The following is a 14,008-nucleotide window of genomic DNA, read 5'->3' as shown; positions in this document are numbered from 1 at the left end:
AACACAGGGTTCTCAAATCTGTGTTACAGAGTTTTAACAACATTTCTAGCATATACCACTAAGGAAAAATCCCTTTACATTGCCATACCCCTAACTTAATCCAAGAACACATAAAAAAGATGATCCACCATGATCAAGAAGGCTTCATCCTAGAGATGCAGGGATGATTCAACATAAATTGATAAATGTAATCCACCATATAAACAAACTGAAAGACAAAAACTACATGATCATCTCATTAGATGCAGTAAAGCCTTTGACAAAATCCAACACCCTTCATGATAAAAAGAACTGGAGAGGGCTGGAGAGATGGCTCAGAGGTTAAGAGCACTGGCTGCTCTTCCAGAGGTCCTGAGTTCAATTCCCAGCAACCACATGGTGGCTCACAACCATCTCCAGAGGTAAAGCATCTGGCTTCAAATTTATGCAGGCCAATGTCTTACATACCAATGAGGATTACTTTGAAGTCTTCTTGAAACAGGGTCCACACTTACCTCCTGACAGTGAACACTGGGTATCATAATGCCACCCTGGTGTCTGGGCTGAGTCTGTTCCATTTGATGAGGTGGAAGAAAGGGCAGGTGTTGCTGTTTCCTTTGGTTCTGGTCGAGGTGGAGTTGGAGGTGGGGCAGAAACTACCACAGAAGCTGCAGGTTGAGGTGCAGTTATGGCATCTATCTCCTATAGAATAAAAACAGCAATAAATGACTGGGCATGGTGCTTATACCTGAAATCCTAGTAGGTAGAAGTAGGAAGATAGGTGCAAGTTCAAGACCAGCCGGTCTACATAGTTCCAGGTCAACAAAAATACTATTTCAAAACAAGCAAACACGCAAACAAAAGCATCACTGACCGCGAGGAAGTTGGCCAGTGTACTATCAATGTCAGCTGACTGGTTTCCATTTGCCTCTTTGGATTGTGCTGTTTTTTCAGAAACATCACTCTCCTCATCATCACTGTCAGCATAAGCACCAAGTAAGCACAGACCTCCTAGAAATAAAAAGGAAAACATTAGTAACACCAACACCAATACATTCTATGAAGTAGCTAAGAAAATACACAAGGGCTGGAGAGATGTATTAGCAGTTAATAGCACTTTAAAAAAAGACTACATAGTTCTCCTCTTTATTGATTAGGTGTGGGATGCATACATGTATATTTGGATACACATCCACATGAAGCGGGGTCTCTTCTTAAACCTGGAGCGGGCTGTTCTAGCTAGTCTGGCTTTCCAGCTTGTTCTAAGGATTCCAACTCCTCACTGGCATTACAGGCAGGCCTACACCCACCCAATTTTCACCAAGGTTTTGAGAATGCCAACTCTGGTCCTCAGGCCTTTGCTAAGTGACATCCCCAGCCAAATCATGTGTTTGTTTTTTTTTTTTAATTTCTTTTTATTATTTTATTGTGTGCACGGTTATTTTGTCTACATGTACATATTTGGCATTTGGCATGCCTGGTGCTCTCCCAGAAGCCAGAAGGCATTGTATGCCCTAGAACTGGAGTTTCAGACAATTGTAAGACACTATGTATGTGCTGGGAATCAAACTCAAATCCAAAAGAGCAGCCAATGTTTTTAATCTCCCAGCCATCTCTCCAGCCCCAATCACACGGTTCTTTAATAAAAGAGTTAATATTTTTTTTATTTATAAATTGGAACCTATTTCAAAATCAGAATAATCACTAAATTAGGACTATGATTACTACAGCTTAGTTGAAAAATATGTACTCAGCATGTACAAGACCCTGGATTCCATTCTAATAACTAACACACACACACACACACACCCCCATGCTGGGCATGGTGGCACAAGCATGTATTCTCAGCACAAAGGAAACTGAGACAAGATGATGATAAAAGCCAGGCACGAAGACACGTCTTCAATCCCAGCACTCAGGAGGCAAGGGCCAGCTGATCTCTACAAGTTCTAGGACAGCCTGGTCTACATAAGGAGTTCTTGGACAACTAAGGCTGTATAGTGAGATCTTAGTCTCAAAAATAACACACAAAAAAGGGGAAGAGTGAGGTGTGCAAATAATGTAAACACAATGTATTCATGTGTGAAATTTTCAAAAGTAAAAGATTACTAAAAAATACTCAAACCACAAAGAACAACGTTAAGCCACCACAGATATAAATTATATCATATTCCTCAAAGGGTCAGGCCTGGTGGCACACGTCTTTAATCATAGCACTTGGTTCAAAGCCTGGAACTTGCTGTGTAGTCCACAACAACAAAATGACCACAGCCAGAACTACCAATATGACTGTTTCTACCCCCACCAAATCCTTCAAGATAATAAAGTCAATCTACACATACTTGACATCCTCCCCTAAAATATACCATGGATCACTGAACCTCACTCTCTCAAGAGTAACAAAACTTGGTGATTAAATATCTAGTCAAGTTAGGTGTTATATACGTCTGTTATTCCAGCACCTGTGAGCTAAAGGAGGACTGAACTTTGGGGTCAAGGATGGACTACTAGTGACTTCTAGGCCAGTCTGAGCTACAAATGGTAGCTCTGTCTCAAAAAGCTAAAGCATCTCGCCGGGCGGTGGTGGTGCACGCCTTTAATCCCAGCACTCGGGAGGCAGAGGCAGGTGGATCTCTGTTTGAGGCCAGCCTGGTCTACAGAGTGAGTTCCAGGAAAGGCACAAAGCTACGCCGAACCCTATGTCTGAATTCTCTCTCTCTCTCTCTCTCTCTCACACACACACACACACACACACAAATTTTAATAAGATATATATGTAAAATTTAATACTCCAAGCAACTTAGGACTATAGTAGATCATTTTATAGCTGTGAAAGTTTCAGCCCAATAACTGTCCTGAAGTCTTAAGAGTGAAAGGTCGACTGATGATTTGAACTCAGGTGTGCCAAGATCACCATTGCTGCAAATATTTCAGCAGAGTGGGACTGGCAAATTGTATGGGGTGGGAGATACTTCAAGAGGAATTTTCAGCTTCTCAAATATTTGATCGGTACCAACCAAGGCAGTGTCTTAAATGAGCGTGGGGTGGAGCACACCTGTAATCATAGTACTCTGGGAGGTAAAGGCAGAAGTTATCAATAGTTAAAGGCCAGTCTCAGCTATACAGAGTTTCTAGGCCAGCCTGGACCATGAATCACTATCTGGAAAACAACAACAAAATGACCAAATCAATCACTCAATCAAGGGTCGAAAATGAAAAATAAGGCATAGTTGGTGCCCCTGAAGAACACCACAGGGCCAAAAAAAAAAAAAAAAAAAATAGTGGGGAGATGGTGCAGCTTGTAAAATGCTTAAGGACTTGCATTCAGGTCAGTTTTGGCCGATTATGAGGTGCTCATCTGTAACCAAAGTGCTGGGGGTGAAATGGAGTGGTACAGACAGGTAAACTGGGGGAGGAGGAGGTCTTTGTCCAGCCAGTCTAGCTCAAGAGTTAAGATTCAAGTTCACTTGAGACACTATGACTTAAAAAATAAATGTTAGGTGGTGCAGCTTTGAAGTATGCAATCTCGTGTGCGCACACAGACAGAAAGACACACACGCACACAGACAAATGGATTTGTGGTATAGCAGTAAATAAATAAACTGAAAATAAATAAGCCTTCGCATTACTTAGAGTGTGCACACAGAAAGCCTTTTTAAAGTGATTTTTGTTAATCTATTTTTGTAAGATGAGCCCAGAGTCCAGAGCCTTCCATCTGCCAGGGAAATAAATACTCTACCACTGATACATAGTTTTTTTGTTTTGTTTTGTTTTGAATTTATTTATTTTGTATACAGTTGCAGACCAGAAGAGGGTGCCAGATCTCATTACAGATGGTTGTGATCCATCATGTGATTGCTGGGAATTGAACTTAGGACCTCTGGAAAAACAGCCAGTGCTCTTAACCACTGAGCTATCTCTTCAGCCCTGATACATAGTTTTTATAAGCAATAGCAAATTAGCAACACTTACCCATCCAACAGACAATCCAGGCACACACTCAATTTTAACTTAATAAAAGATATTTTAGGATAGAGGTAAAAGAACAACACAAACCTATACCTGTTGCCTTGACGGCAGTGGGTCTGGTGGTCATGACTGGTTTGGGAGGATTCTGAACAACTTTGGGAACCTCCACCACCACTTCCTGTTCATCTGTATTTGAAATGAACAAAAGGAAACGGCAATAAGTCGGTGGACCAGAGAAAACACGAGAGGCAATCAAAATTTGACCTTCCAGGCCTGGATTTCATCAACTTATAAAACCCGTGTGTATCACTGGTCCAAATCAGGAGGATGAAAAACAAGCTGATGTAGAATTTTCCATTCATTTAATGACATCGACAGTAATAATGTGAACATTATATGAAAATGGTACCTGTAATACTTAACAATTAAAATGCATAAATAAATCGGCAGGTTTCTACACATTATGTTCTTCCTATTAACGTGATTTCTTAACAATTCATGATGGTCCAGCTTCTCCGGCATCTACCCCATGTAGTAATTGTTACTCTTAACCCAAATACAGTTACAGGGAAACTCACAGGTTTTGTTACTTTCCTACAGGTCTGGGTACCGACGCTTTGTGTGGCATAAAGAAAAAAAAGGGTTTGTTCACGTCTAAAAAGTGGCCGGCTCAATTTCAACAAAACCGAAACCAAGTGTGACATGCAGAGAAGGCTCAACCGCTTCAAGGCTCGCACGTGGAAATTGCCCTCCACTCTCTGCATTATCAAGATGGTAGGGGGTCACCTGGGGTGCCAGGCCTCGGTGGATTGCACAGGCCCGGGGGGGGGGGCGGGGGAGTCCCTGCACCCGCAATGGCGCCTCCGATGAGTCCCCGCAGGGCCTTCCGCCGCCCAGAGTCCAGGGCCGCTGTCCCGCGGACTCCAGGTCTCAGGGCGCACCTCGCCCGCCAGGGTTACTCTTCCTCACAGGGTCCGAAGAGGCACCTGGGAGGCCTAGGCCGCAAGCCCCGTGCTCGAGTTTCGGACGTCCCAAATAAAGGCAGGGGCACCTCGCGCGCCCTTACCTTCCGAAGGCGAGTCCTCTGGGGCAGCGGCGGCAGGCACCGCGGGCGACGTCGCGGCCGCCGCCGCCGCCGCCGCCGTCGCCGCCGTCGCAGCCGCCGGGGCTGACTGGTTGGTCGCCGCTGTCGAGTCAGCCTCGGGATCCGGGTCGGGGTCGGGATCCCGGCCCGGCGTGCTGCTCCGAGGACCTGGTGGAGAAAGCTGCAGGATAGGCCTGCGGCCGGGTACCGCCCGGGACTTCTTCCCCATCGCGAGCCCGAGCGCGAGCTGCGAGCGTCGGCCGTCCAGAGGGGCGGGCGCACGGGGCCCCGGTGCGTAATCAATATTCATGGGCCCCGGCACCGCCTCCCGAGGAGAGCCGCTGCTAACCGGCACGGTGCGCTGCGCTTGCGCATGCGCGCTGAGCCCGGGCGCCTTGACGGACGCTCCGCCCCATGCATGGAGGGGGCGGGCCTTGTGCAGGGAAAAGGCGATTGGCTGTTTTGACTTTGAGAAGGACCCGGTAGCCAATGGCAGAGGGAAGTGACGGGACGTCGAGCCAATGCGGAAGGGCCCGCGTTTTGCGCGACTTCCTCAAGGAGATTGGGTTTCGCCCATGCGCTGTTAGCCGGGTGTTTTCTTCAGCGCTTTGTCCGCCATCTTGTGGCTGTCTTCCGCTGTTTGTCATTGAGGAAGATAAAGATGCGTTTCACCCTTCTGCGAGGTTCCTTTGATTACTGTGGCTTCTTTGGGGTAGAGTATTAAACAATAGTTACGATGCTGGGTGTTTTATACCTCTGTAGACTCTTAAAACGCACATACGATGTGGTTAGTAGGGAAAATGACTGGACCTTGAAAATGGCCAAACTATTCGTGTGGGATACAGAAATCTCACCTCATCCTGCTTTATGTATCTTCCGTAAACACTCCTTTCTGCCCTACTTCCAAATCCTCTCTGCTTGTGGCTAGAGGAAAAACCTTGAGGAGACTGGGGACGTAGAGCTCTTTAAATTCGGGGTCTTGTTTGCCTGCAGAAATGACCTCCCCATCCCTAGAGGCAGGTGACATCCTGAGCCATGAATGTCCTCAGAGACAGTTGCCAAGCAAGATAATGCTGGTTTTCTCCAGGACTCACGCCTACCATCCCTGGTTGCTTCTAGACCTATAACAGCAGGCCTATAAGGTGAGGTATAAATGTAGTCTATAACGTGGTGCACTGTGCTACAGGAGAGCTACTGAAGTGTTCTAATACTAGCAGAACCAGTTATGGTTCATGTCTATTATCTCAGTGGAGACTGAGGCAGGAGGATCACTAAAAGTGAGTCCAGCCGGGTATGCATCATACCAGATCATCCTCCACTTACAGAGTGAGATATTGTCTTTTTTTTTTTTTTTGGTTTTCGAGACAGGGTTTCTCTGTGTAGCTTTGGTGCCTGTCCTGGCTCTTGCTCTGTGGACCAGGCTGGCCTCGAACTCACAGAGATTCACCTGGCTCTGCCTCTCTAGTGTTGGGATCAAAGGCGTGCACCACCACCGTCCAGCAGAGATACTGTCTTAAAGATAACAATAATAATAAACTAGTAAAATAATAGTACAAGCAGAAATCTGGGAATGGGTATTAAAGATACAGAATAATAGGCTGGATGTCAAAGCACTTGGGAGGCAGAGGCAGGCAGACCTCTGAGTTCTAGTACAGCCATGGCTACATAGTAAGACCCTGTTTCAAAACAGAAACAACAAAACCCAGGGCTAGAGAGATTGGCTCAGTGGTTAAGATCATTGGCTGACCTTCCAGAGGACCTTCCAGGTTCAATTCCCAGTACCCACATGGTGGCTCACAATTGTCTGTAACTCCAAGTTCCTGGAGGACCTGTTGCCCGCCTCTGGTCTCTGGCACCAAGTACGCATGTGGTGCACATATATACAGGCAGGTGAAACACACACATAAAATAAAACTTTTTAAAACCCTCCTTACACTAGCAAAGTTGAAAAGCCATACCTTCCATCAGTATGTTGAGAAATACATAGATTTTCAAAGGCCCCAGCCTCACTGAAGAGCTTCTCGGTTGTAGGCCAGACATTACAGTGGCGATACAGTGACTCATTTGAAAAGCTAAAGAATTAAAATGGATCCTAGGGTGGCAGGGGCCAAATGGAGACACTCAACAGAGGCATGATAGATGTGGATATGGTAACAACACAGACTACAATCAGAAAACTGAGTCTGTGGAGGTTTATGACATTCGCCATAGACCTACATGAATCATGGTTTTCCCACAAGTGAAATAGGAAGCCTACTAAATTTTTGATCTGTTAAGTAGAAGTCTTTCAGGTCAATGAAAGTCTTAACTTGAATCATAAGAACAGAGAATTGTTGTCCCTCTATCAATACTCAGACCCTTATCCTTTCTGAAGATGGTCTTTGAGTCTACTTCCCATCCATCTCTCTTACCTTAAATCTACCCTTTAGTGTGGTTGCAATCATTACTATATCACATGACAAAATTCACTTCCCTAAGGCTCAGTGCAGACAAGACCTTTCTGAACATTGAATATCTCTGTACCTCACTGTCAAGGCCCCCTTTGGCAATTGACAGTAGTGTGGATACCCATCTCTCTCTTTAAGAAATAACTGGTGGAATACATTTTTATAACCACAGAGGCTAACTAGGTTCCTACCCAAGCACACTAAAAATAACTAACATTTATTATTTGCTGTGACGATGTGTTACTAGCTAGTTACTTTGAATGTAGAATTGTATTTGATTCTCATAACCTTATAGGGTAAATATCTGAATTTTGGGTGCACCTGCTAATTAGTTGTCAAATGCAAAATCCATAAGAACAATGACTTGATTTTTTAAAATTCATTTGTTTCCTGTGTTTATCAAGCATACTTTCTGGAACATGAGAGGCATTCAGCAAATTTTATAAAATACACAAACTTGAATAGACGAATGAATAAATATATACAAACTTGAAATAAATTAACAAGATTATTTTCCTTTTACCTATGGATGAAGAATATGGATAATTAAAGTGTCCTGAGATTTGTACTCCTATAATTTGTGGAAAAAATTAACATAAGAAAATTGACAAAGAAAAAGCTATTTTGAAGTTGTTAATTTTTTGATTTATTTCTTGGGAAGAATGGCAATAAAATATAACTGAGACAGAGACAGGTGGATCACTAGAGTTCAAGGCCAGCCTTGTCTAAGCAAGTTTAAGGCCATCTGGGAATACAGAGAGACTCTCCCTGTCTAAAAGAAAAAAACAAATGTGCGCGCGCATATGCGCGCGCACAAGTGCCCTTGGAGTCCAGAGGCATCAGATTCTGGAATTACAGGTAGTTGTTAGTCACCTGTTGTGGGTTCTAGGAGCCAAATTAAGGTCCTTGCAAGAGCAGTACATGCTTGTTTGAGACAGGGTTTCTTTGTGTAGTCCTGGCTGTCCTGTACCTCACTTTGTACATAGACCAGGCTGGCCTCAAATGCAGAGGTCTACCTGCATGTGTCCCCAGAGTGTTGTCTGTCTAAACATGTGTCAACATGCCCAGCTGCAGTACATGCTCTTAACTATTCTCATCCCTGTATTGTCTTTAAACAAACATGTTTTCTTTTTTTTCTTTTTTTTTTTGGTTTTTCGAGACAGGGTTTCTCTGTGTAGCTTTGCGCCTTTCCTGGGACTCACTTGGTAGTCCAGGCTGGCCTCGAACTCACAGAGATCCGCCTGGCTCTGCCTCCCGAGTGCTGGGATTAAAGGCGTGCGCCACCACCGCCCGGCAACAAACATGTTTTCAAATATGTTTAGTCATACTCTCTTGGTTAGGTGGTCTTTACTATTTGGTAGTTTTGAGAGGTAAGCTTCCTGAACCTATTTAAGAGCTTTGCCTCTTGGAATTCACCAGCAAAGATGGGCAGTCCACAGAAGAGCCAATTCAGTTGGGAAGGGTGAAATTTCATGGCTGTAATTATTTATTGTTTTGCATCAAAGTGGCTATTCTTTGGTACTACTCAATTCTAGCCACCTGGAATTAGCACCAGACTCCATAGGTTTAGGGGTCAGATTTCAGGAACACCTGCACTTGACTGGCTACCACTAGAACCGGTTGTGGAGCTCTGAAAAGTTCTGGACTTGTTACTGCTACGGTGTTATTCTAAGGATAGTAAGTAGGATGGGTTGGACAGACCGGGGAGGGGGGGCGGAGGGGGAGGAGATGATGGCTTCCATTCAGCCTCCCTCAGTAGCCAGTGTGTCTGTCAGTCTCCCAGTTTACCACGTGGGAAGCTCCATTTGTTAATGTATTTTTTAAGGGTCTTGATTTCAAAGGCATGATTGGTCAAATAGCTGGCCACAAGAATGGTCCCAGAACTCATTCCTATTGGGAAGTTGGGCTGGTTCACATTTCCAACCCTCTAATCTTGTGGTTGTCTTCTGGTGAGCAGCTCCATTTTGGAAGCTAGTTAGGAACTTACCAAGACTCACCTTATTAAGCAAATTCCCATAGCTCAGGAAATTCCAAAGGTTTTTCAAGTTCTATGCCAGGAACCAAGGACAAAGAGCAGATTATTTATAATACCACATTATTTGACTTTACATGTTTTATGGAAGTACATTTAAACCATGAAGCCTGGTTTATTGAAAGAAATACTTATATTCAGTCCATAGGTCATTTGAACAATAAATTAGCTTTTTATATATGAAGTTCTGAGTAGACACAATGAAAGGTTAATGATGAGTTATTTATACTCAAGTCTCTAATTTTCAGGTATGTGTGAAGAACTCAGTAATACAGGAGCGTCTATGGTTTTAGGTACTATGATTGGGAAAGATAGGGTAGATAAAAGAAAACTTTAGAAGTTTCTGTGATGGGGCTGGAGAGATGGCTCAGTGGTAAAAAGCTCTTGCAGAGGACCCAGGTCTGATTCCTAGCACACACACAGTGGCTCACCACCAATCCATAACTCCAGTCCCAGGGGTTCCATGCCCTGTTCTGGCCCCATGGCCACCAGGGACACACATAGTGAACAAACATACATTCAGGCAAAACACTCATAAATACACATTTAAAACCAGAAATTTCTAGAATGTAAACTGTGTGCTAATGGAAAATGTATCAGATTGAAGTAAGTTACCTTGATTCTCTTATCCACACTGTGTTCATGGACAAACTTTTGTTTTTGCTATTTAAATCTAAATCCCGTCCATATTCATTTGAGAGGAGTGTTAGTGTTTGCAACAGGCTGAGAACTAGTTGGGGGGGGGGGAAATTCTGCTTATCTGCCCAATGCCACTCTGCCTCCCCCAGCCCAGTTTTGCTGTGCTGGAGATTACTGTACTCAGGTTTTAACTTTTGTTCTGCTCAACAGGATTTACAGGAGTCAGTTGGTTTGGGTTTAGCTCCTGTACTAGGCCTGACATACCAAACCAAAATGGAGTCACTCAGGTTTAACATTCCATATCACCAGTCTGAAACGAAGTTACCTGACTTGAAAGGAAACTGGGAGAATGAGATACAAGCACCTGGCATAAGAAAGTATCCTGGGGCTGGGCGGTGGTGGCGCACGCCTTTAATCCCAGCACCCGGGAGGCAGAGCCAGGTGGATCTCTGTGAGTTCGAGGCCAGCCTGGTCTCCAAAGCGAGTTCCAGGAAAGGCGCAAAGCTACACAGAGAAACCCTGTCTCGAAAAACCAAAAAAAAAAAAAAAAAAAAAAAAAAGAAAGTATCCTGGAAGCCGGGTAACGGCGCACGCCTTTAATCCCAGCACTCGGGTGGCAGAGTCAGGTGGATCTCTGTGAGTTCAAGGCCAGCTCTGTCTACAGAGCAAGTTCCAGAACAGCCACACCGAGAAATCCTGTCTGGAAAAACAAAAACAAAAAACAACAACAAAAAAGTATCCTGGGCTTTCACGTGCACAAGGCAAACAACTTTGAAACAAGCAAATTGCTTTTCATTGTTTAAAAATTCTTTTAAATTTACTTTTGTGTGTTGTGTATGTGCCCAGTGTGTGGAGGTCAGGACAACTTGCAGGAGTTGGTTCTCTTCTTCCGCCATGTAGATCTGGGGACCAAACTCAGCTCACCATGCTTGGCAGAAAGCACCTTTTCCCACTGAGCCATCGTGCTGGGTCTCCCTGTCACTAAAAATTAGTATTGGCTCAGCTCAAACAATACATACTTTTGTCTATGTATGTGTGTGTTCCTCTGTGTGTGGGTGTGTGTATGTGGAGGCCAGAGGTCCACCTCAGGTGTCATCTGCAGGAGCTGTCTTTTGTTGTTGTTAGAATCTCTCCTGGCCTGGATCTTACCAAGTAGGCTAGCCTGGCTGGCCAGCACCCCAGGGATCCTGGTCTCTGTTCTCCAGCATGGGGATTGTAAGCATACATGACCATGCCCAGCTGTTACAAACCTGGGTTCTGAGGGACTGGACTCGCGTCCTCAAGCTTGTACTTTACTGACATAACTCTCCAGCCACAGAACATGTTTTATATAATGAAGTGTTACTCGACTTTATAATCTCAAAGAGCCAATTAATGTCTTCAAGCTGGGGTTGGAGCTTGGGATACAGCTCATTTGGTAGAGTGCTTGACAGGTACACACAGAGACCTGGGTTAGATCCCAACACTGCATAAGTGATTTATAACTAACTAATCCTAGCACTTCAGAGGCAGAGAGGAAAGAGATCAGAAATTCAAGATCATCTTTGGCTGCAGTGAGTTCAAGGCCGGCCTGGGATATGTGAAACCCTATGTTGGGGAAAATGGAAAAAAGGATCTTTAAGGTAACATTCGTTAGTTCTTTCTTGAGACAGTCTCACTATGTAGCATTGGCTGTCTTGGAACAGAGACCTGCCTGTCTCTGCCTCTGTCCTCTGTGCACGGGTGCTTCAGGAAACCAGATGGCTTTAGATCCCTTAGAGCTGGAGTTAAGAGCTGGTTGTTGAGGTTGATGGTGCTGGGAATTAAACTCTAGTCCCTTGGAAGAGCAGGAAACACCCTTAACAGCTGAGCCATCTCTCCAAACCTATGATTTTGTTTTTTTGACATTTGCTTACCCCTACATGTTTAGTAAAGTTTTAAGAAACAGTGTAGCCAGGACTTTGAGAAGTACTGAGTAGCTAACTACAGGGAGTCAGAATAAGAGACAAGGGCAGGTACTGAACAGGTGACAACTGACCTCAAGGGCCCCCCCCCCCTTTTTTTTTTTTTTTGAGACAGGATCTCTTTATATAGCCATGGGCTATCCTAGAACTATGTAGACCAGGCTGTCCTCAGACTCAGAGAGATCTGCCTGTCTCTCCTTCCTGAGTGTGAGTGCTAGGATTAAAGGTGTGTGCTACTTTGACCAGCAGACCCCAAGTTTTTTTTTTTTTTTTAACAGATTTATTTATTTAATGTTCATTGGGGTTTTGTCTGCATAGATGTCTGTGTGAGGGTATCAGATCCCCTGGAACTGGAGTTCCAGACAGTTGTGAACTGCCATGTGGGTGCTGGGAATTGAACCCGGGTCCTTTGGAAGAGCAGCCAGTGCTGTTAAACCACTGAGCCGTCTCTCCAGCTCCCCCGACCCCAGGAGTTCTTAAACATCTAGGACTCAGTGAGAAGGGCTGGCAAAGGGGGAAAATACTAAAATAGCTTTGTAAAGCAAATTTTGTAAAGTTACAATAATGACATTAATATACTTGGTAACAATTATCATATGAAAATTCAGTGATCTGTCTTTTTCCTTCTCCCTTTGTGGAGTTGGGGAGCAAACACAGGGCTTGGCACCTAGGTCTACCAAATCCAGTATTAACAAAAGACATTTGTTACAGCCATTCCAGTAAAGTGCTGGAGAGTGAGGGCCTTGGGCCTGCTAAGCAAATGCTCTATCACTGAGCTACACTAATTTTTATTATTTTTAATTATACGTTTACACGTGGGAATGTACACAAGTGCAGGTGTCAGTGGAGTTCAGATGAGGGTGTCAGATCCCCTGGAGCTGGTGTTACAGGTGGTTGTGAGCTGCCCAACACAGGAGTCAAATTTGGGTCCTTGGGGAGAGTGGCCAGCCTGCTTAACCACTGAGCCATCTCTCTAGACCCTCAGGGAACCCTTTAAATAATACTTTGTGACAGAAAAATCCTAGAGTAGGAAAAAATAAGAAATGGCCATATTACTGTGGACTGTTCAAATACCACAGGGTGCAGTAAATACAAACACAGGCCCGAATGGCATGCAGACTGAAGTGAGTGAGGCAGACAGAAGTCCAGAGAAGGAAGAGCTGGACTAGCTCGGACAAGGACGAATAGCCTAGGACAAGCTGGTCAGTGCTGTGTGAACTGCTCTGTGGAAGCCACAGCTTGGATCAGCAACCCAACCCAAAGAATCCTGAAGCAGCATCAGCATCCTCCCACTTGGTGCTCTTCAGACATGGCCGCAACTGGGTTTGCTATTTTTCAGACTATGATTAGATGATCATGGTTGAGTACGTGCACACAGATGGGTCAACGCCTTTGTGGTGGAAAGCCACAAGCTTAGAAAGCTGGGAGGGGACGGGCCAATCCCGACACCTCATAGTAAGCATTGTAGAGCTAAAAACTATGTCACACAAATGGGTTGCTGACAGCACAAATTCTAAAGGCTTATGAACAACCCTAAAGTCAAAGGGTATCCATTCACACCAACAGGACAGAGACTGTTTCCTTCAAAGATAAATCTTAATATACAGAATAAAATCAAAGGACATTTTTATTATTATTATTTTTTACCTTTCCCAAAGTTTGTAGTTTGTATGCATGAATGTTTCCGATTCTGACCAGTAATATTCTATTTTGGTCCAATATATTATCAGACTAACTGTATGATCAAGTCCAGCTTGATTATTATAAATCACATAAATTAATACATTTTGAAAATGACAATCTGTTTCTTTTATAGATGGACATTAATTTTTTTTCTGACATTTACTCAACTTTAGCCTTAGAGCCAGACTCAAAATATATTTTCCTTAAAAAGCTGGTCATAATTTATACTTAA

General features: G+C 44.1%; 1 protein-coding gene across 2 annotated transcripts in view; it reads right to left on the bottom strand.

The window, feature by feature from the left end:
- Fnbp4 (formin binding protein 4) overlaps positions 1-5,383 on the bottom strand; it is a 30,057-nt gene extending 24,674 nt beyond the window's left edge. Inside the window, exons 1-4 of one of the 2 annotated variants that reach the window (XM_059260851.1) lie at positions 5,015-5,383; positions 4,036-4,134; positions 854-990; positions 495-681 (exon numbers count right to left, since the gene is read on the bottom strand). In XM_059260851.1, the coding sequence (XP_059116834.1) occupies positions 495-681; positions 854-990; positions 4,036-4,134; positions 5,015-5,342 (751 nt within the window). In that variant the 5' untranslated portion in view covers positions 5,343-5,383. The remainder of the gene's footprint in view (positions 1-494; positions 682-853; positions 991-4,035; positions 4,135-5,014) is intronic. The other variant, XM_059260852.1, reaches the window with a different exon arrangement.
- Between the last annotated feature and the right edge of the window lie 8,625 nt (positions 5,384-14,008).

Source organism: Peromyscus eremicus, chromosome 4, assembly GCF_949786415.1.
Source record: "Peromyscus eremicus chromosome 4, PerEre_H2_v1, whole genome shotgun sequence".
In the NCBI taxonomy this organism is placed as follows: domain Eukaryota; kingdom Metazoa; phylum Chordata; class Mammalia; order Rodentia; family Cricetidae; genus Peromyscus; species Peromyscus eremicus.
This window is presented reverse-complemented; position numbering and strand designations above follow the sequence as displayed.